The sequence below is a fragment of the Rhinolophus sinicus genome, linkage group LG05, assembly GCF_036562045.2.
Source record: "Rhinolophus sinicus isolate RSC01 linkage group LG05, ASM3656204v1, whole genome shotgun sequence".
Lineage (NCBI taxonomy): Eukaryota > Metazoa > Chordata > Mammalia > Chiroptera > Rhinolophidae > Rhinolophus > Rhinolophus sinicus.
In genome coordinates this window covers 95,661,638-95,683,508 of record NC_133755.1, presented here as the reverse complement: position 1 = coordinate 95,683,508, position 21,871 = coordinate 95,661,638, and the positions used below count along the sequence as shown (strand labels likewise).

Genomic DNA, 21,871 nt, shown 5'->3' with positions numbered 1-21,871 from the left:
TTGGCCTGTAGGTTTCTTTTTTTGTGGTGTCTTTGTCTGATTTTGGGATCAGGGTGATAGTGGCTTCATAAAAAGTGTTTGGGATACTTCCCTCCTTCTGGATTTTTTGGAAGAGCTTGAGGAGAATAGGTGATAATTCTTTTTTGAATATTTTGTAAAATTCACCTGTAAAGCCATCTGGTCCAGGGCTTTTGTTTGTTGGGAGATTGTTGATTACTGATTCAATTTCCCTGGCGGTAATCAGTCTTCAGCTTTTCTGTTTCTTCTTGAGTTAGCCTTGGAAGGTTGTACGCCTCTAGAAAATTCTCCATTTCTTTCAGATTGTCAAATTTGTTGGCATATAGTTGCTCATAGTAATTTCTTAACATTTTTTGTATTTCTGCAGTGTCTGTTGTCACTTCTCCTCTTTCATTTCTTATTTTATTAATTTGGGTCCTCTCTCTCTTTTTTTTAATGAATCTGGCTAAAGGTTTGTCAATTTTGACTCTCTGACTCTCTGTGTTTGCTTCGATGTATTAGGTAGATCCCCTAGAGTTCTTAGTTCTTGTTGGGTTATCTTATGTAGTCTGTGTCCTTTATATTTGACTTGCACTACTTCGTTCTTCTCCTCTGTATGTGCTCCAAAGGTGACTATTGTATTGTGTATATTGTCCTGTTAAAGAAGATCTTTAATTGCTTTTCACTTGTGAGTAGGTGGGGTTAACTCCTAGGCTGACTAGTTGTGAGACTTGGCTCTGCCCACCGTAGGGTGTTCCGCTGCATGAGGGTTGACCACTTAAATGTGGTTTGGCCTCTATGGGCTCTTGTGCCTGTAGAGAATTCCCTCTGGGTGTGTCACTTGTAGGTCAAACCCGGTAGTACTCTGGTTTGGTCTGGAGTCGGGTGTGTTGAATCCTGTGCCTCTTAAGCTAGGCCCTTGTAGGGCAATTTCCTGTGCCTCTTAAGCTAGGCCCTGGTAGGGCAATTTCAGAACAAATCAAATCACGAAGCACAACAAAAATAACAACAACAAAGAAAAAATCGAATACATTCACATGTAAAAACAACCGACAACCCACACTCAACACAAGCAAAGATACCAAGATATAAAGAAAAAAAAAAAACACAAACAAACAAAAAAAAGCAGCCAGCGCCAGTCTTGGCTTAAGCCCACCAAGTAATCTCCAGATTGTCCTCTGCTGTACCAAAGAGTCATCTGTGTATTGTGCAGGCAGAGCCGGTCACCTGGTGCCCAGAGTGATGTGGGGACTGCAGATTTAGATGTGTGGGGCTGAGGGGTTTGGATGGTAGTTTCTACAAAGTTGGTGCAGTTTCTGCCCTTGCCTGCACATATGCGCACTGAGAGAAGCACCACCAGCCCTGTGTTCAGTTCTCCTGAGTCTTAGGGCACTTCTTCCGTGGGGGGGGGGGGGGGGGGGCGGCGGACGGGAGATTTCTGAGTTGCTGAAAGCCCAGAGCTGCATCTGCCTCTTACTGCTGATCCCTGGGAGTATCTCAGCAATTGTAATTAGCCTGCCCTAGATAGGCCAGAAAGGTTGGGGCTGGGGGTGGAGGGGTCTTCTCTCTCCCAGCCCAGCCATGTTACACAATTCCCACAGGCCAGAAAAGGTGATGGCTGGGGTGGAGGAGTCTTCTTCTCTCCTAGCCCAGCAAAAATCACACTCTTCCCAGCCTCTTCCCTGGGTTACAGCCCCATGCTGGTCTTCCCAGAGCCTGAGCACTAAGGCTCCTCTGTAATCTGACACTACTCCTCAGTTCAGGGGCCAGTTTAAGTCTCTGGAAGGTGGGGGGTAGTATTGGGAAAGTGGGGAGGGGGTCCAGGTATGGAGTTTGTGTCTTTTGTCTGACCTAGGGCCCAACTGGAGGTCTCAGCTGAGGTTATTGCCTCAAATGCTGGTTATGCTGCCCCCTCAGTGGGAGAGATCAGCTGTGGGACACAGGGAATGAGCCCACCTCCTGGCTTTTGTGTTCTCTGTTCCGTCCTGGGATCCCCTGCATCTCTGCAGCTGCGGATGCCGGCCGTATTTCCACTGCCTCAGATGTGGGCCGCGTCTCTACTCCGCTCCCTTCCCTCTTCCCCTGCTCACCCAATTTGCCCACCTTCGAGTAATCCTTGCATGAGTCCCTTAGCTGTTCTGCATGATGAGCAGAGTCCTTTGATGGGTTATAGATGTCCCGTTTGTGATAAGATCCAGAGGAGAACTCAAAAAGTGTGCCCTGCTGTCACCACTCCTATGACATCCTCTTCAAAATGTCGCTTTAAGATGTTTTATGTAACTCTCATTGTTACCACAAAACAAAAACCTTTTAAGTGTGTTGTTGGAGAGTGGGTAGGCATTCCAGGATATAGGAACAAAGCCTCATGAACAAAGCCAAGCAGGCCAAGCATTTATTAAAAGAAAATATAGTCCCAAAATGCAGTACATAAGTGCAGAAAGAAAGTGACTGCCGAGGCTCCTGTTTCAGCATTTACTCTTCAGCTTAGCTGCCCTTAACTTTGGCCAATCAAAGTTCTTGGAAGACTCAAAATTCTAAGGAAACTCTAACTCCAGTTTATACTAATTGTCCATAATCACTCTCAAGAGGTCACGATAAATTTTCTTGTGGTTGCTTTCAATTCTTGCACAGGATATAAATTCTGGCATTAAATCATCAATACACGATATTGCATTAAATTCCATATCATAAAACAATGCTTTTTCACCCCTTTATGATCGAAGAAAGATATTATATCTGAATGTAAAATATCCAGGTTATATTTCCAATAACGTGGGTGATACTATATGTTTTCAAAGGCCTCCTTTTTATAAAGGAATTCATTACAATTCATTTATAAAATATAGTATGCTTTCAAATTTGGATTATGAAGCCCATTAAGCAGATTGCAGCATTCTGAAGAGCATAATACATTTAACTCAAAAGAGCTGATTGTATCATGCAGTCCTATGAATTTGAATGACTATGTATCTCCAACCTCTTAGATTTCATTCCAAACAAAAGCAGTTGATTTTTATTTCAAACAAAGAGAACTTGTGAATTTATCAGTATCATAGATAATAGGAGAACCTAAGATAAAACACTAATATTTTAACTCCAGGATCAGTATGACTTTTATTATATCACATTCTATTAAATTAACATATTGTGTATGTATGCATGTGTGAAATAGCTAATTTTTTCAACCGTACACAAATAATTTTTTTATTAAGTATTTTAACCACCTATTATACATCACATACACTTAGAAGTAAAATTAGATATATACCATCTTAAAAGAAAAAGTCCAAAGATTTCAATCGATTTTTAATTCTGGAGCTCATTCATGAAAAAAAAATCCTAAAAATGGCAATTCATGCAAAAAAAATCCTAAAAATGGCTGGCTGTGTACTCATAATGTATTCATAACAATGTTACTTATAGAGAAAAATATTAACAGTGTCAAACAAACTTTAGCAAAAATCTTTACTAGGTAAATTATAAGTTATCACCTTATTATCAAAATAATGCTCATAATTAGTATATAATAACAGTAGAAATTTTTGGGAAAATAGCATACAATATTTTATATAAATTATGTATTTATGTGTAACTCTAAGTACTGAATTTGTACAGAAGGGGAAAAAAATGGACTTAAAAGACAAAATCTAAATTGTCAATGCCAGTTGTTTAATTGGTCTGAAACAGGTAAAATTTTGGTATTTCTTAACCTTTTTAGAAGAGCTTATTTGAGGTACAATTGAGGTACATGTTAGGGTATACCCATGAAAACATCATAACGATTACGGTAATAAATATACACATCACCCCAAAAATTTTTCCCTCAGAAAATGCAGCAACATAAGTTACAGACTGCCTCATAATGTGGACTAACTTAAATAACAACATTTCATTGTACAAGTGTGTATTTGTATATATACATAACTATAACTATAGTTTTATATAAATTATATAAATTACTATATGTATACTATATATAGTGGGAGGCAATAAATACTAATGTGTGTGTATATATCAATCTACTATATTTTAGATGATCTTTTTTATTTTATTATTTCTTCGGTTAACTCGGGAATAATGATCTGCCTTACAAGATTTTTAGAGTATTAAGTAAGGGAATGAGATACCTATTTCATCATCTATTTCACTGCATTAGTGTAAATCTTAAGGTTTGAGAGTATGTAATATATATATATTTTAGATTTTATTGGGGAAGGTTAACAGGACTTTACTGGGGAACAGTGTGTACTTCCAGGACTTTTTGTTCCAAGTCAAGTTGTTGTCCTTTCAGTCTTAGTTGTGGAGGGCGCAGCTCCACAACTCCAGGTCCAGGTCCAGTTGCCATTGCTAGTTGCAGGGGGTGCAGCCCACCATCCCTTGCAAGAGTCGAGGAATCGTACTGGCAACCTTGTGGTTGAGAGCCCAGGCTCCAACCGACTGAACCATCCAGGAGCTCAGTGGCAGCTCAGCTCAAGGTGCTATGCTCAATCTTAGTTGCAGGGGGCACTGCCCACCATCCCTTGCGGGACTGGAGGAGTTGAATAGGTAACCTTGTGGTTGAGAGCCCACTGGCCCATGTGGGAATCGAACCGGCAGCCTTCGAAGTTAGGAGCACGGAGCTCCAACCACCTGAGCCACAGGGCCAGCCCCGTATGTGATATTTTTGAAGGGATAAAGAGAGAAAGGGAAAGAAAGAGATGGGTAAAAAACAGTAAAGGAGAGAATGTTCTCAGGTATATGTTCCCTGAGAAAACTGATTTACAAAACTCCCCTGACACAAAATATATTTGGCAGTGGGCAGGAGAAGCTTGAGAGAAACGCAAAACCACATCGTGTGTATTATGCTGCCCAAATCATTTAATCTGCTCTTTGAAGGTTTTCCTTAAAATGAGAACCAAATAGGTTTTTTTATTAACCATTCAGCCGGATGGGTTCAGAAAGAATCTAGGTAGATTGTGAAAAGAAGGCGCTAACCAAATCTAATAATCTATACTTCTGAATATCCTAGAGTCAGCAACCTCTATCAAATAGAAATAAAGGAGAGGGTGTGTATTAGCTCTGATTTGCTTGACTCCCAATGACAAACTCTTAGCAGAGTGATCAGATATTACAGAGTATCTCTAAATCATGCACAGGAATTACTAGTACCAAGATCATAGCTCTTCTCTACATGCAATAGGGAATTCAAATCTAATCTTGTGTTTTTAGAGTCCTGTTGTTACTATAACAAAATATTATAAACATAGTGTCTTAGACCAATACAAATGTATTATCTTACAGTTCTGGAAGGCAGAGGTCTAAATGGCTCTCACTGGGCTAAAATCAAGATGTAGCAGGGAGACACTAGGGGAGAATCCATGTCCTTACTTTTCCCTCCTTCCAGATGTCACCCTTATTCTTTGGCGTATGGTTGCTTCCTCTATCTTCCAAGTCAATATGGCTGGTCAAGTCTTTCTCCTGATCCATCACTGACATTGCCTCCCTCTTCCACAGTTAAGTACCCTTGTGATTAGGTTGAGGTCACATGGATAACCCGGGATGATGTCCCTATTTTAAACTCAGTCAATTATCGGTTTGAATTCCATCTGCTACCTTAATTCTCTTTTGTCGTATAATGTAACATATTTAACAGTTCCAGGGGATAAGACATTACATCTATTATTCTTCCAATCACAGTTCTGTCTTCTCCTCTTGATCCTGATAACTAACATATTAAACCTTGTTCTAATCCAGCAGGTCTCTTTTTGCAGAAAATGAAAATATATGTAAAAGTGGTTAAAAAAAGACTTATTACAAAACTTTATCCCAGGAGTTGGCAATAATAAAAAATTCTGTTACTTTTCAGGGATGACAATGCACCACTGCTTGTTTTTGGCTGCTGGCTTTCTGCCTGTTTTGATTATAAGAAGCTATGAGGTTGGTATGCTTCATAATTACTTCCTAGAAAATAATAAGTGCTAACCCTATAGTAAAACTCACTTTGTTACAGGCACTGTTGTGAGGACGCTACACCCATTACTCACCTAGTTCTCATTACAGCCCTACTAGGCAAGTACTAGTCTCAATCCTATATTACAGAGAAAAGTTAAATCACATAACTAAGGTCAGATAACTAGGAAGTGGCAGAGCCTGAAAGTAAACCTAAGTAGTTTAGCTCCATGGGTCATGGAGTTTAGCTACCATAACTACATGGGGAAAAAATACTCTTTTGTTTAGTTTACCTGGGAAAGGTAAGTATTTCATCAATACCCAAACTGAGCTACCTGATTTGTGATTAGAACAAGATTTTAACACATCAGAATTGAATATAAAATGAAAGGTGTTCACAGCAAGGAGAGAAGTGTGAGGAGCTATTAGCAATGAAATAAATATATGAGGCCTGAATCTCATTAATTATTAAAAACAAGAAGTGCAACAGTCAGAAAACAGAAACAAAACACTCAATGGGATAATAATGAATAAGTCCCTAATATTTTATACTCACCCAATATGTACCCCTAACTAACCTCAATGATATATAGAAAATATTATATTTTAATGTACCCAAAATATTTTTATTATGAGCTGAAGTCAATAGCTTTGTTATAGGTAGAAAATGAGTGGTTTTTATATTTTTATGTGCTAGAACAGAGATGTCAAAGTGGAAAACACTTAATATTATGAATGAAAGAAAATCCATGTGCATTAGTCTACTGCAGTGTGGTTTGGATCACATTACTCACACCTCTTCCCCAAAGAGAAACCAGGTAGAGCTCTTGTCAAAAACCCAACAATCCTCCTGTAAGCTGAAAGTAGAGACTTGAAGAAGACTTCTCCTTCCTTCCCTCTGATTCTCTGCCCAGTTTACTCTCCCAATGTGGAGAGGGGATCTTCACACTTCACAGTAAGGAAAAGCTGAGCTGAAGCATAGATAGAGACCATTCCAGAAGAAAAAGAGAAAAAGAAAAAGAGAAAGAAAAAGAAAAAGAAAAAGAAAAAGGCAGACAGTGAAAAAGCTGTATTTGCCTTTAAAGCCTAGTTAATGCTAAGCTGGTCTAGGCCACTTAGCCCAAGTTCTGGGAGACAGCCTGACCCAGGTTGCCATGTGAAAGAAGGAATCAACGTCATAGTTAAAAGCCCAGATGAAAAAGTAGATAGGTAGAACCCCTCCCATTCAAGGGCACAAGAGCGTGATCCAATACTGGCTAAGAATACAAAGGAAAGATACAAAAGGATTGAAGGCATTGATAAAACAACATATATACATTGTATAGCTAGATGATTATTGGAACATTTGTATGCAATTTTATAGACAGTTTGTTCACAAAATGAAGGTTTAAGGATTTTAAATGAAAACAGGAAGATAAGACAAATTAAGCTCCAAATGCAAATTTATCACATAAACTTTAAACATGAATCCCACTTAAACTAAATAAGATGTTCCAATTTGTCCAAAAAAGAATGAATGAATGAATGAATGAATAAATAAATAAACAAACGAACAAACACTGTGAAACATATAGACTGACCATCAGGCATGAATGTTATTTTAAATTTCCCTGCAGTGTTAAGAATTCATGGGGATACCAGGCACCTAACTGAACAGAAATAGTTTTTTACCGAGATATAAAGTTTTCCATCAGAATCTGGAAATTTCCATCAGATGTTATAGAATAAAGTCTTTCAAGGAAAAGTATAGGGAGTTGCAATCAAGTTGTTAAGTTGATTTGATCTCATCTGATGTAATTAATGACTTATCTGGTCATTGGCTTAGGTAGAGCCTCAGATCTGACGGGTAAATTGGCATTGCTTGGTAGAGCAAGCTGAAAGAGCATACCAATTAAGAGACAGGCTAAGGCTAATATTCTGAGGTGGGATGGAAACAGGCACATTGGACTAACTAAAAGAAAATCACTTTCTAATCCCCTCCCCTTCTCCCTCATCCCCAACCTGCTCCCAGCTAGCAACCATAATTATATATATATATATATATATATATATATATATATATATATGGTCACGGGATATGGAGTTCAGCATAGGGAATAGAGTCAATGTAATTGTAATAGATATGTATGATGTCAGAGGGGCAATAGATTGGGGGAGGGGGTTTATCATTTCATGAGGGTGAAATGTCTATTACATTGTTTTGTACACCTGAAACTAATACAAAAATAAATTTAAAAAAATAAAATGATTGAAAATGGGGGGAAAAAGGGAAAAAGAAAAAAAGAAAAGAACTGAGACGAAAGCAGAGAATAAACAGTAGGGGAGCATGTCCTGAATAGAGCTTGGGAAGCCAGCAGAGTCGTCATAGCATTTATTAAAGATTTAGTTCTTCTGTCTAAGACCTGGAAACTGTCAAAGACTTTTAACAGAAAGTGACTCTATTGTGTGTATATTTTGAAATGTTTACTCTGGTTGATGACTGGAGAATGAACTGTGAAAGATTGGCGAGTGAGAGGGAGGTGTAGAGGTGATAGGGCATGTGCTAATTCTGGGAGGCCAATTGGAGCCTGTAACCACAGTCAATCCAGGTAAATGAAGTCTGAGAGGTAGGAGGCAAATGAAGAGAATGTGTTGTCCCTCACACTAAGAAAAACACTATTTCTACACTGACAGCTTAGTCAAAGGAGTCCTACTCAGCCAATAGACCAAGTAGGATAAAGATATTAAACAATATATTGATTTTCATATTGGCTTGTCAGTGACTCCAATAGGATTTGTTTCAAAGCAGAATACCTCAACTTCGGCACTAATGACATTTTGTATGGGATCATTCTCTATTGATATGAAGTGCATGTGATATGTCAGAATAAAAGAAGCTGCTCTCTATTGCAATTAATGCAACCTAAATATTAAGGCCATTTATTTTTCTTGTCTGTGAATTATTGGATAAAAAGTAAACAAATCTAAAAAACAGTCACAAATTCTGGATTGTTACTGATTTGAATCTGATTTTATACTTACATATACAAATGCAAATATTAATGTTTTTCCATATGAATAAGACAAAGATGTAAAATATGAGTTAAAGACACCTGAGGTTTTGTACTTAATAATGAATCTCTTAGATTAGGTTCTCCCAGACACATATCTTTAAATAAGAAATCAAGTGTAAATGATTTATGTGGAAAGCAAAGAGCACTTGGAGAGGTATGGTAGGGAATGAGCCAAGGAAGGGAAGTCCGTAAAAAGTATGATATCAAAACATCTTCTACTGCGATTCAGATTGCCCAATAAAAAGTGTTTCAACATGGTCCAAAGTACCGATTATACAGTTAAAAACCCCAGTCACAGAATATCCGGTGCACTATTCTATAGACTTGTATAATGTCAGACTGACATTCAGAAATCCTCAAAACTAACACTGGAGAAATGGAAACTAACATATTGAGACAACGTAAATTTTAAAATGCTGTCGATCATTCTTTATTCAATGTGGACTATAAATGAATATTGTGTATAGGTCTGCAAGTAATGTATATACATGAAAAATTGCACTTAAGAGAAGTAAGACTAATTAATAATATTCTGGTAACAGGCCAAACAAGCGATAGTGACTTATGATGCAGTCCGCACTGACTCACCAACTGTCCAAGGAGAAATTGTTAATCTACATAATACTCTCAGGAGAGAAGTAGTACCACCTGCCAGAAACATGCTGAAAATGGTAAGATTAATTAAACAGCAGCAATAATGATGACAATAGTACATAGTAATGGCATTTACTGAGCTTTATTAAGTCCTATTCACTTGCAATATACTAAAAGTTTGGTCTTCACAAGCAAGCCTATGGCACAGCAGCAGAAGAAACAGAGGCCCAGAGGAAGTAAGTAAGTAAATGTACCCAATCATATAGTTACTAACGACAGAGCAATAATTCCAACTCAGACAGGCTGGCTTCATTCACTGCATCCTAGGACAGTGCTTCTCGAACGTGAATGTGCTTCAGAATCAGCGGAAGAACTGGGTACAGTGCAGGGTCCTGGGCCCCACGCTCTGAGATCCAGATGTGGGAGGTCTGGGGTGGAGACCATGCCAAGTCCCCTGTCAGTATCGTCAGTAGAGCAAACTTCGGTTAACAAGTTATTGAGGCATTTCCTAGCTGTTTTCATTGGGCAGCAGCCCAGAGGCTAAGACACTCATCTGAGAATCCAGATGTTCAGATTCTCAGCGAGATGATGCTGCCAGGTAAACAAATATTGACCAATCTGTTTCCCAGTTCCCTTGCATCCCGTAAAAGGAGACAGAAATTGTCTTTCCACTATAAACCTCGTGTGTGAGCAGACTAGGTGCTGTAAAACAAAAGAAATTTAGGGAGGTCTCAGATGATGAGCCTAACAAATATTACCTCACTTAGGTTATTGGGTAACCTTATCCCGGTTCCTTGAACCCTGGGCTGGCCTGAAGTAGTGAGGGCTAGAAATAGTGCAGGCTCTGGAGAGTGATTCTACAGGATAGCTTCCTCATGTAAATGATGATGGAGAGAAAGCAAGTGAATAGAAAAAAATGATTTCAAAATTTGTCTCTTGGTTACCTTAGAATCCAACACAACAAAAATCAATAGCTATCAGGCATTATTGCATTGTGAGTATTGTATCTGACAGGCACATTGTGTGTACTTATTGACAGTCATTCTATAACCTTCTTAGATTATTATTTAATTCAATAATTTTGTGGTTAAATACTGTTATTCCCATTTTACAGATGATGAATCTGAACCTCAGAGAAACAAAGCATAGGACATGGATAGGAAGGAAATAATAGAATTACAGTAGGGCTGAAGATCCCATCACAACTTCCAGGCAGAGATTTTTCCAAAAAAGAAGATACATTTCTGTACATTGGGTTAGAACCTGATTAAATAAAGCCACTTGTTAAAACCAGAATTCTTAGCTGTGGCACAATAATAATATATACTCACTTGTGATTTTAATCAGGGATGTGTTACAATAAACAGAGGATCTTATCAGAATTAGTCAGAGGTAATGTCCTAGAGAGCTTTCTCAAAGAGGTCTGAACAACAGACTATATGTAATGAATGTCGCAGGTAGTTTATAGGATAAGATAAGCAGACTGAGATGGAGATTAGCATGCAGGATGTTTATTGGAGAAAAATGTCCAGATTTACACCTCCCTATGGAGGTAGAAAGAGAGGCAGCAATGGGCATAGGGAGAAGTTGGGCTATGCTGTAGTTCCAACAGAGGCCTTAGCTAATCCCATGGGAAACTATACAATGAAGACAACACTTCTGAATTTTCCTGAGTTGGAAGGAGGTGGCCTGGCATTCACATCTAGCTGTTGGATAGGTGTTGCCCCAGGGAAGGGATTATGCTCATGGATAGGACAATTTTTTTAGTGAGGAGAGATAGTAGAGCTCTCTGTGGGCAGGACTCCCAGCTTAAAAGGAAGTAAGTGCTTCAGTGCAGAAAGGGCCCTTGGTAGCGTGTCATCACAGCATGCACAACAAGCAATCAGCTGTAAGCTAGCCAGATCAGTTCCTGTCTTAATCAGTTGGTAACCTGGTCATAATAGGCAATATTTTTTTACCAGTGAGGACAGTGATGGCATTCCTACTGCCAGGAGATCTTAGGCCCTAATGGGATGTGTTGTGCCATCTCTATTGCGTCAGTTAGATGTATCCATTACTAACATACAACTTTTCTTCCATGTTTTTACTTTGATCCCAAGCTAATGAGTTACTTAAATTATCTCTCAGTTTACTGAGTTCATCCACCTCAGGTGTATTTCTATGAAACTAACACAGATAACAGCATATACGTATATTAGGTAAACTTTTTTGATGCCAGGAAACATACTAAAAATCTAAGTTAGGGTGCCATCCAAAAATTATTCTAAAGAGTGGATGAATGATTTATGGAAAATTCTACTGCAAAAAACAAACTCCACAACTTTTGCTGGCAATGTGTTGGACACAGATATTGTGACAGTCTTTTAAATGGATGTACACAATATGGAGGAAAGAGTGTTAGGGAGAGTATTTGTCACAGAGTCCCGTAACTAGTGATATAGACTTTCTGCCTTTCATCTGACTTGGAGATATACCAAACAAAATGTTTCAAGTCAGAATAACTGATATACACTGAGAGTTAAGAACACACACTCTGGAGCCAGAATAACCCACATTCCAATTCTGTTTGCCACTTATTTGTTGTGTCATATTGAAAAAGCATGCAACATCTCTGTTCCTCAATTTCCTCATTTGCAAATGAGGGTAATAATAGTATTTCCCTTGTAGAGTTGCTGTGGGTAAAAATGAGAGACTTTACATATAGCATTGGTAATAGGTCCCGGTATGTAGTATTAGCTATAATTTTTTTATCGTTAATAATTTTATATGGAGATATGTGACACTGTACTTGTTTCTAATCACAGCCATCATTTATTTATTGAGCATGTAACATAAGATTTATCACACATAACAATGATATTGCAAGAATTATCATATTATAACTTTTGAACAAATTATTGGGTACGAATTATGGGTTACATTCTATAGATGAAGAAACTGAGAGTCAAAGAAATTAAACAATATGTCAGAGGTAAAACTACTAATAAATCATAGGAAGGATTTTTAACCCTGGTTTGTTTTACTAGAAGCATTTAGTCAGCGACTTTAATACTTCTGAGAGAGAAGCTGCATCTGGACTTTATTACCAAATTTCTATGGTGTAAATTCAAGGGCTAAAACAATCAATTGAAAATTTCGTCTTCCTCTTCCAACCAAAACATTTCAGAGTAGTATTATAATTACAATTATCTGATACAATTGAGGATATTGCTAGCCTTTGATTTTAGAAACAATAAACTAGAATCTTATATTGGAAATGTTAAGACCATATGTTTGTATTTTACTCTTCCACTGCAGAGTTGGAATAAAGAAGCTGCACAAAATGCCAACGTATTGTCAAAGTATTGTAACTTGGCAGTGAGCAACGCTCTTAAGAGACGAATTACAAGTAAGTATATGTCTATATGATCTACCTTTGTGCTCAAAAGTCCTCAGGGATTGTTAATAACTTGGAAAGTGTAAATGAAGTCATCCAGTCTATATTTACATTTGCCCCATAAATGGCAGTGAATTGTGGCCCACTACATTGTTTCATTAATATTAATTTTTTAATCTGGATATTCAAATTTTCAAATTTCAGATTTTTATCATCAGAAGAAAAGAATTAAAACTCTCAGTGTCACAGAATAACTGAGTAATACAATAATGACTGGAGAGACAGCTGGAGAGCTTGACGGTTTCCACACTATGTAGTTATTTCAGCTACCCACAATATCAACATATCTTAAGCTTTAGAGCACTAGTGCAGTTGAGAAGTAAGTTATATTCAACTCTACTGAGCTGCCCAGAGAACAATTTTAGGTGCTCAAAAATGAGTCCAATTTATGGCATTTATATTAGTTAGATCACAGCTAGTTTCCAAGAAAATCAATAGTACGTCCTACACAAGTAGAGATTAATAATATTTATGAGATACTTGTTTATTACAAAACATTTGTAAAATACTAGTGAAGCTTCTATGTTTATAGCTCATTGGGCATCATGGCCCAATATTGTTGAGCAGGGAATTAGCAATGTGAGTCTTCGTCCCTGCTCCAGAGGAAGGCAGATCACTCCAAAATACCGTGTTTGATCAAGAGCCCACATCACAAGTGAATGGCTAAATGAGGAAATGTTTATTTCAAGGTCCTTACATGGTGAATACTACCTTTGCGTGGCTATTTTCAAACCATGGACCCTGTTATATCAGCTTGGAAGTGGCAGAGACTATAATGTTGATTGATCTGATTTCCCAGCTGACATATCATCTCCTACTGTCCACTTCTCACCAGACCAGAAGTTCATTCATCAATGAGAAAGAAGCCTGCCAACAGAGCTCCAACTGAGTTGGCCTCCTCTTATAAGACATTGCTTGGATGACCAATGACAGACCCATTTATAAAATAAAAATGAGGGAAGGATCTTTGTAAAATGTTTCCAAGTTTTGAGAGTATGACCCAGCCCTTTTCCCTCTTTTCAGATACTTTTTGTGGAGAAAACAAGCATTTGACAACTTATCTTACGACATGGTCAAATGTAATTGGAATCTGGTACAATGAGTCTAAATATTTCACGCATGGGGAATGGCCATCAGAGGATAACGACATCACAGTTGATCATTACACTCAGGTAACCTGTGTACTGACAAATACACACATTGGTTAAGCGACTATAAGCATGTGCGAAAAACAGGTGACTGAGAACAAAGGAAAATCATCCTCCCACTTTTTGCAACTTACACTCAACCCACTGAGGTCCTCCTGTAAGTTGCAACACAAGGAAATGGGATTCCCTTAATAGATGGCTTAGGGAAAATGTTTCCTTCTTTACACATTTGATTTTCTGGGAAGTAACAAAATCATAAAATATCAATATCATTTATAAATTATATTTGTAAAGAATGACAATAATAGTGCCTTATAACACAGAGAACCCCTTCTTTCTAGTTTATTTTTCTCATGGTAAAATTGTATATAACATATAATAAAAATTGTTATTTTAACCATTTTTAAATTATGTAGCATTAATGTTCAGTGACATTAACTACATTCAAATTGTTATGCAACTATCACCACATCCATCTCCAGAACTTTTCATCTTCCCAAACTAAAACTCTGTACCCATTAAACAATAACTTCCCATTCACCCCTCTCCCTTTCCTCTGGCAACCACCATTCTACTTTCTGTCTCTATGAATTTGACTACTGTAGATACCTCAATAATTGGAATTATAAAATATCGTTTTCTGTCTCCCTTATTTCACTTAGCATAATATCCTCAATTCATGTTTATCAATGTTATAACATGTGTCAGAATTTTATTCCTTTTTAAGGCTGAAAAAACTTCCATTGTATGTATATACCTCCTGTTTATTCATTCATCCATCATTAATTAGGTTGTTTCCACCTTTTGGCTATTAAGAATAATGTTGCTATAAACATTGGTATACAGATGTCTGTCCAGTTATCTGTTCAGTAAATACCATTCCTTCATCTTCCAAATCATTACTCTGCACTATGCTTGTTTTCTGTTGATTAAGTAAAGTTTCTTCTAGGTTTTGATTTTATATTATCACCAAGCAGCCTTTATCATGTTATCTGATTTTCCATATACATTTGATAAGAAGAAGAGAATGATCCACGGTCAATGATAGCCATCAAATATGCATATGTATATGTATTATCTAAACACATGGGAATTTTTCTGTTTCTATGACTTCCTCATAAATATGCTCAAAGTATCCTAAAAGCAAGGGTGTGTATTTTCAATTATAGATAACAGTATTTATATTGTAGTCATTTGGCAAAATATAAAATTAATAATAAAATAATCTCTTTCTATTTTGCAGCTAATTTGGGCTACTTCTTACCTCATTGGCTGTGGAGTGTCATTATGCTGCCGTGCAATATTACCTCAATATCTCTATGTTTGTCACTATTGTCATGAGTAGGTATTGTACAGCTTGGTTTCTCGTAGCTTTTAGAACTAGATCTCCCTCATTTAATCTAGTTTCTCAAACATTATTTAAAAAATCAAATAAATGTTTTATTTCAGTCAAACAGAACTTTAGAGATAAAATGTCATTTACCAATTATCTACAGCATCTCACACACACACACACACACAGACACTTTTCTTTACATCATATTTTTCTAAATAAATCTATATATCATAAACAGAATGTTTTAATTCAGAACTATTATCACTAGTCTTGCTATGTGTTATTGATTCTTCAAGTAATATTAGTTAAGGGAAACAAGTCTGAGCTAGCTTAAGCAAAGAAACAAGGGTATTTACTTCAACAGAGTACTTTTAGAATTCAAGGACAGAAATGCAGAGAAGTATCAAGAATGAACAAAAAAAGCCAGTGTTCTTGCATTTAGCTTTTTAGTGTAATTATTGGTATGTCTTTTCTTTTGAAATTAAATTTACATGTTATCAACAGTGTGACTAACAATTCCTAAAATAAATAATCCTGATTGCTTCAGTGAGGGGCAGGTGTACTCCTTTTTCCCCATGGTATTTAACTGCTGTCTCCCACGTGTGTCACACAATAAATGATGTTCAATATGAACCAATGAAAATGATTTATCTGATACTATACTATCACCTTTACACTTTGAAGTCTCCAATGTCACTATGGATTCAATATATATAATATACTCATTTAATAACTCTAGATGAGTACTTTCTGGTCTTATCACGTCTTGGTTTCAGTAGTTAATATTTGTGGTAATTTTATTATCTATGTAATTAGTGCTGAGGAAAGTAAGATCTGCTGCATCTATAATATGTAAATTGTACTAAATCTTTGAAGGGGCTTGTGGTCTGTGGTGAACTTCTGACAATACAAAAAAAAAAGTAGAATACATGAAGTTGTGGTAGGAGCATTTTCTTGGCCAAAATTTTGACCAATTATCTGACAAAATGCTTTACTGAAGTAAGTAATAAGTTTCTCTTATAAGGTAAAATTTTAGAATTTAAATATCAAAGAGAAAATATATATAGAATGTTCTCTCAACAAGAACATTTACTTTATTTTTTATTTAAGTGATATTAAGTAAGAATCATCTTTAATCCACATTGTTTTCTTGCATACCTGCTGGTAAACCTGTCTTCTCTGAAATTTCAAATTTCTCAGAACTGGAAATTCTCATCTTCACACTCTTTCCTCCAACTCTTTAGATTTAGCCTTGCTGATGTACTTTTATTTTTTATAGTGTTTCATTTGTTTCTATGAAAGACACTAACATATCGAGTTTCTTATGACGTCATACAAGATGATATAATACAAGATGAAATTAAAACATCTCCACTTACTGAAAATATTTCTTAACATTGTTAAGAACCATGCCCTTTTACATGACTGTTTATCAAGTCTTTATGCATATAAATAATGAAAAGTTTCCTATTGTAAATGGCTCTAAAGCCCTTCTGCTTCTTAGGACTTGACTCTTCACAGGTCCCAGTCTTGTTAGGGCGCGACTGTACAGAGAGGTGCAAAAAAACTGCCTCAAAATATTGTTAGGATACCAGAGTTGTCTGTTATACATTCAAAAATATAAATTATCATCATTGTAAGCCTAGAAATCTTAAACCCATCTTAAAGATTATTATTGTTTTATATATGTGTATATATATATATATATATGTATGTATATATATACACATATACATACACATATATATATATATATATATATATGGTTTTCAAAAGTAGTTCTTAAAATTGATTATAAATAGTGAGTAAATTCTATATGCATTTTCAAAACATCAATTTTATTGGACTATTTTTTAACTTATTTTTTTAAGGGGAAATGAACCTGACAAAAAGAATGAACCTTATAAAAGCGGAAATCCATGTGGAGACTGTCCAAATCACTGTGAAGATAAGCTTTGTAGTAAGTTTCATATCTTGGTTTGTTTAATGTTGATTGTTAATCTGGGAGCCACATGCCCTTTAAATCAAACATTTTAAAATGTTGCACTTTCCTATAAATTTCATCTCAATTTCACAGGAAACTTCAACATTACTTGATTTCCCCTCTCCTTCCCCAGAGTGACCATGAAGACCATTGATTACGTATATTGGAATGAAAATTAGAATAACTAGGTCTAAACTAAAATTTCCATCCTAAAACGTAAAGACCCTAATAGAAGCACCCTAGATAAAATGTTGACATAAGTGTAAATTTTTCTCTGTTCTGTAAAAAGTTTCTGGGCTCTCTTATTACAGCACTGAAGTTAGACATTTCACTTTCAGATTACCAGTGTTCTCAGATTGCTTGTTACTCCATAACTCCCCTCCTGCTTGACCTTGTTATAGCTTGTAATTTCTTACTGAGTGATCCTTATTCTTCCATGTTCCCACTGACACATCGGAAGGTATTAGCTGAGGATAACACTGTTCCTTACAATACCTTCTTATATTTCTTAAGTAAATCTTGCCTAAGCTTAACTAAATGAGTTTCAATTACCTGTTTATTCCCTTAGATAGCAAAAGTTTCTTCTTGTGGAGCCTCCTGCAAACATAATTTCTCAATCCCTGAGATTAATGCTAATAAAATAAGTTTAATACGTTTGTGGAGAAATGACATATCCAGGAAAAATATCCTTTACCTTCAGATTTGGAATGCCAGAAGTTTTATTTTTCTTCACCGGACCAGGCATTCTGTTCGCTTTTAAAGCAAGGAAAAAATTCTCTCTCTCTCTCTCTCTCTCTCTCTCCCCATGTATGTGTGCGTGTGTGTGTATTTGTGTGTATGTGTGTGTGTGTAATCTTCTCTTTCTCATTCTTCTGTGTTCTTTTTCTCTGTATTTCTCTTTCTTTCACTTTCAAATTTACTTTTTGTACCCCAGTTTTAAAAAGAAATATAGTTGGAGAAAGATAACATATGTACTAATTATCTGTGTTAGGGGATATGGAGTAGGTTTTTGTGTCTAAGAGATTAAAATAAATGTTTACAGTAGTAGGAAAGGGTACTAGAAATAAAATAAGAATAGGAAAGAGAGAAGTATTACTCAAGAAGATTTAACCTATGATGTAGAATGTACATATCGTATGCCCTTTACTCATCTATAAATGCATGAAAAGATGAGAGTTAGAGAAGCATACATATCTAAGATTGAGATACACTAGAGTGCAAACAATGTTCAAAATATAAAACCTGGATGTGCAGATACAATCAATTTAGTACAATTCAAAAAACTTTTATGAAAATAAAGTTCCTACTTATAAAATAGGGGAAATTATGTAAATTAATATAATTTATACAATATATATATATAACTATAGAAAAAGCAGTTCTAAGAGGGAATTCGTAACAATAAATACCTGTATTAACAACAAAAAAGAGCTCAAGTAAATAACTTCATTTTATACCTCAAAGAACTACAAAAAGAAGAACAAATTAAGCTCAAATTTAGTAAAAGGAAATAACAAATATTAGAGCACAAATAAATGAAATAGAGACTAAAAAAGACAATAGAAGAAAATCAATAAAACTAATAACTGTTTTTTTAAGACAAACAAAATAGAAAAAAAAATATTAGCTACACTTACCAAGAAAAAAGAGGATTCAAATAAACAAAATTAGAAATAAAAGAGAAGATATTACAACTGTGTTGTACTCCTGAAATTAATATAAAATAAAACTGAATATCAAATGTAATTGAAAAATTAAAAGAGGGGGGAAATTTGAAGGGGCGTAAGAGTTTCAAAGTTCCAGGTACAAAACAAATAAATTTTGGGGATGTGATATACAGCATAGGAAATATAGTCAATAATACTGTGATAGTGTGGTACAGTGTCAGATGGTTGCTGGATTAATCATGGTAATCACTTCTTTAGGTATATAAATGTTGAATAACTATGGTGTACACCTGAAACTAATATAATATTGTGTTAGCTATATTTTAATAAAAGTCTTTTAAAAATAGATAAAAAACTTGAATGTAAAACCTGAAACCATAAAACTCCTAGAAGAAAACATGAGGCAATCTCCTCAATGTCGGTATTGACAATTATTTTTTGGATTTGATACCAAAAGCAAAGATAAAAAAAGCAAAAACAAACAAGTGGAACTACATTAAACTAAAAAGCTTGTGCATAGCAAAGGAAGCCATCAACAAAATGAAAATGCAACCTCCAAAATGGGAAAAAAAATATTTGCAAATCATGTATCTGATAAGGGATTAATATCAAAAGTATATAAAGAACTAATACAACGCAATAGCCAAAAATCCAAATAATCCAATTTAAATATAGGCACAGGAATCAAATAAACATTTATTCCAAAGAAGATACTGGTATGGCCAACAGGCACATGAAAAGGCACTCAACATCTTTAATGATCAGGGAAATGCAAATCCAAACCACAATGAATTATTACCTCCCACCCGGTAGAATGGCTAGTATCAAAAAAGACAAGAGATAACGAGTGTTAGCGAAAATGTAGAGAAAAAAATCCATCACATATCATATTTCTCCAAAATACTACATAGAAGACAGTGGAATAATGATGGATAACTTATTTAAAGAAATACTGATGTACATATGTGCCTGTTCATAGGCTAGAGTCCACTGCATTGTTACTTAAGGTGATCTCTGGGTAAAGAGATTATTTGAGATATTTTGCTATCCTATGTATGGATTTTATATAATTTTTACATTGGCTATTTATTAATTTTATTCATTAAAAAGAATAATTATAGATGACTCACACTTCCTGATTTCAAAACTTACTACAAAGCTACAGTAATCAAAACAGTGTGGTACTGATTTAAAGACAGACTTGTGCCAATGGAATCCAATAAAGAGTCCAGAAATACACCCTGGCATATATAGCTGGATATTAATTTTAATAATCCAAAGCAACACCTTAGCTATTAAAAGATAGAGCATCATCTAGGCAGACTACAATGAACAAAAGTTTTATCACTTTATAGCTTATAATGATTTCAAAATGACATTGTAATTGATAAAGATGATTCATCTCCAATCTGCTTTGATATGTCCTATCAAAAAAAATATTGTGATTAAAGAAACCTGTTAAACATCAGACCAGACTTTCATCTTCTTTCTTTTACTAACTGACCTTATTTAACTTATTACATGTTTTCCGTTCTGATTTGATTCGCTCATAATAATCTAAACTAATTAGCTATTGTTAATAAATCTTATGTTTATGTCTTTAAGGAGATGATCTCTTTCCTCAGGACTGTGATTTTTAGAGACTAATATTGTGTAAACATGCTTTTCCCTTTCAGCTAACCCGTGCATCTACTATGATGAATTCTATGACTGTGAGAGACGAAAGAAGGCACTTGGATGCAAACACCCATCAGTTCAACTGTGCAAAGCTAGTTGTCTCTGTGACACTGAGATAAAATAACGTCTGTCATTTACAGGTATAATGTGCTGCTGGGAAAACATCTGCTGGATTGTATTTTTTACTGTGCTTCAGTAGCTCCTGATTAATTTCGTTTGCTTAATTATATGCGAGATCCTAAATTTCACTAGTCATATATGGGCACCAATGCCACCCACTGATACATCCTGAAGTAACATTGTTTGAAACTTTCTTACTGTTGGAGTGAAAGGTCCTGTGCACCACCTGCCTCATATTTAAATCATGTGATGCATAGTTCTTAGGTTGACATAATTGAGCTGATGGCAGAACTGGGTCCTTGAACAATAACCTGAGCTAGAGAAGGGTTTTTCTGTGTTTAACTCCTTTCCCTGCATTCTCATGTCTCCAATCACCCTGATGTTTGTCTTCTCTGCATAACTTACAGGAATTAATAATTCTTCACTTCTTAACTTTACTTCTATTTTAAATCAATCATTAAAATAATCCACAAAGCAACCAACGAATCCAGTCTCATTAATTGCAAGGTAAGTATAGCTTAATTGCAAGTGGTTTAAATGTCTTATTGTTTCATTGCTGTATCTATACACACTTGTAAAGCAGGAAAAAAAAAACACAAAAAAAAAAACAGTGTCCTTAATTTAACAAAATATGTATTCAGTACTGATTACATACAAGGTATAATACATATAGTATAAAGCATATTGTCTGCCTCATTTCAAATGAGGGTATAAATATTAGTGAACCTCAATGTTAAAGAAATTGGTGACGTGTATGGCTACACAGAGAGCCTGGTAGCTGGTATTTTGTTTTCAGTCTCAGGATTATTTTTGGTTTGGGTTTTTTTGTTTTTGTTTTTTGTTTGTTTTTATTTTTTCATAAATGTGCTCTTCCTTTCTAAAAGTTTATATAAAAGAAAATTCCCTAAATTTTTGTCATTTGTCGTATCAC

At 35.6% G+C, this 21,871-nt stretch overlaps 1 protein-coding gene across 1 annotated transcript; it reads left to right on the top strand.

Moving 5' to 3' along the window:
* Positions 1 to 5,844: 5,844 nt before the first annotated feature.
* CRISP1 (cysteine rich secretory protein 1) lies at positions 5,845 to 21,291 on the top strand. Its single transcript, XM_019734616.2, has 7 exons — positions 5,845 to 5,913; positions 9,521 to 9,649; positions 12,870 to 12,960; positions 14,032 to 14,180; positions 15,400 to 15,497; positions 17,364 to 17,452; positions 20,820 to 21,291. The coding sequence occupies exons 1-7, from the start codon at positions 5,845 to 5,847 to the stop codon at positions 20,942 to 20,944; spliced, it is 750 nt and encodes a 249-aa protein (XP_019590175.2). The 3' UTR covers positions 20,945 to 21,291.
* The last annotated feature ends 580 nt before the right edge of the window (positions 21,292 to 21,871 follow it).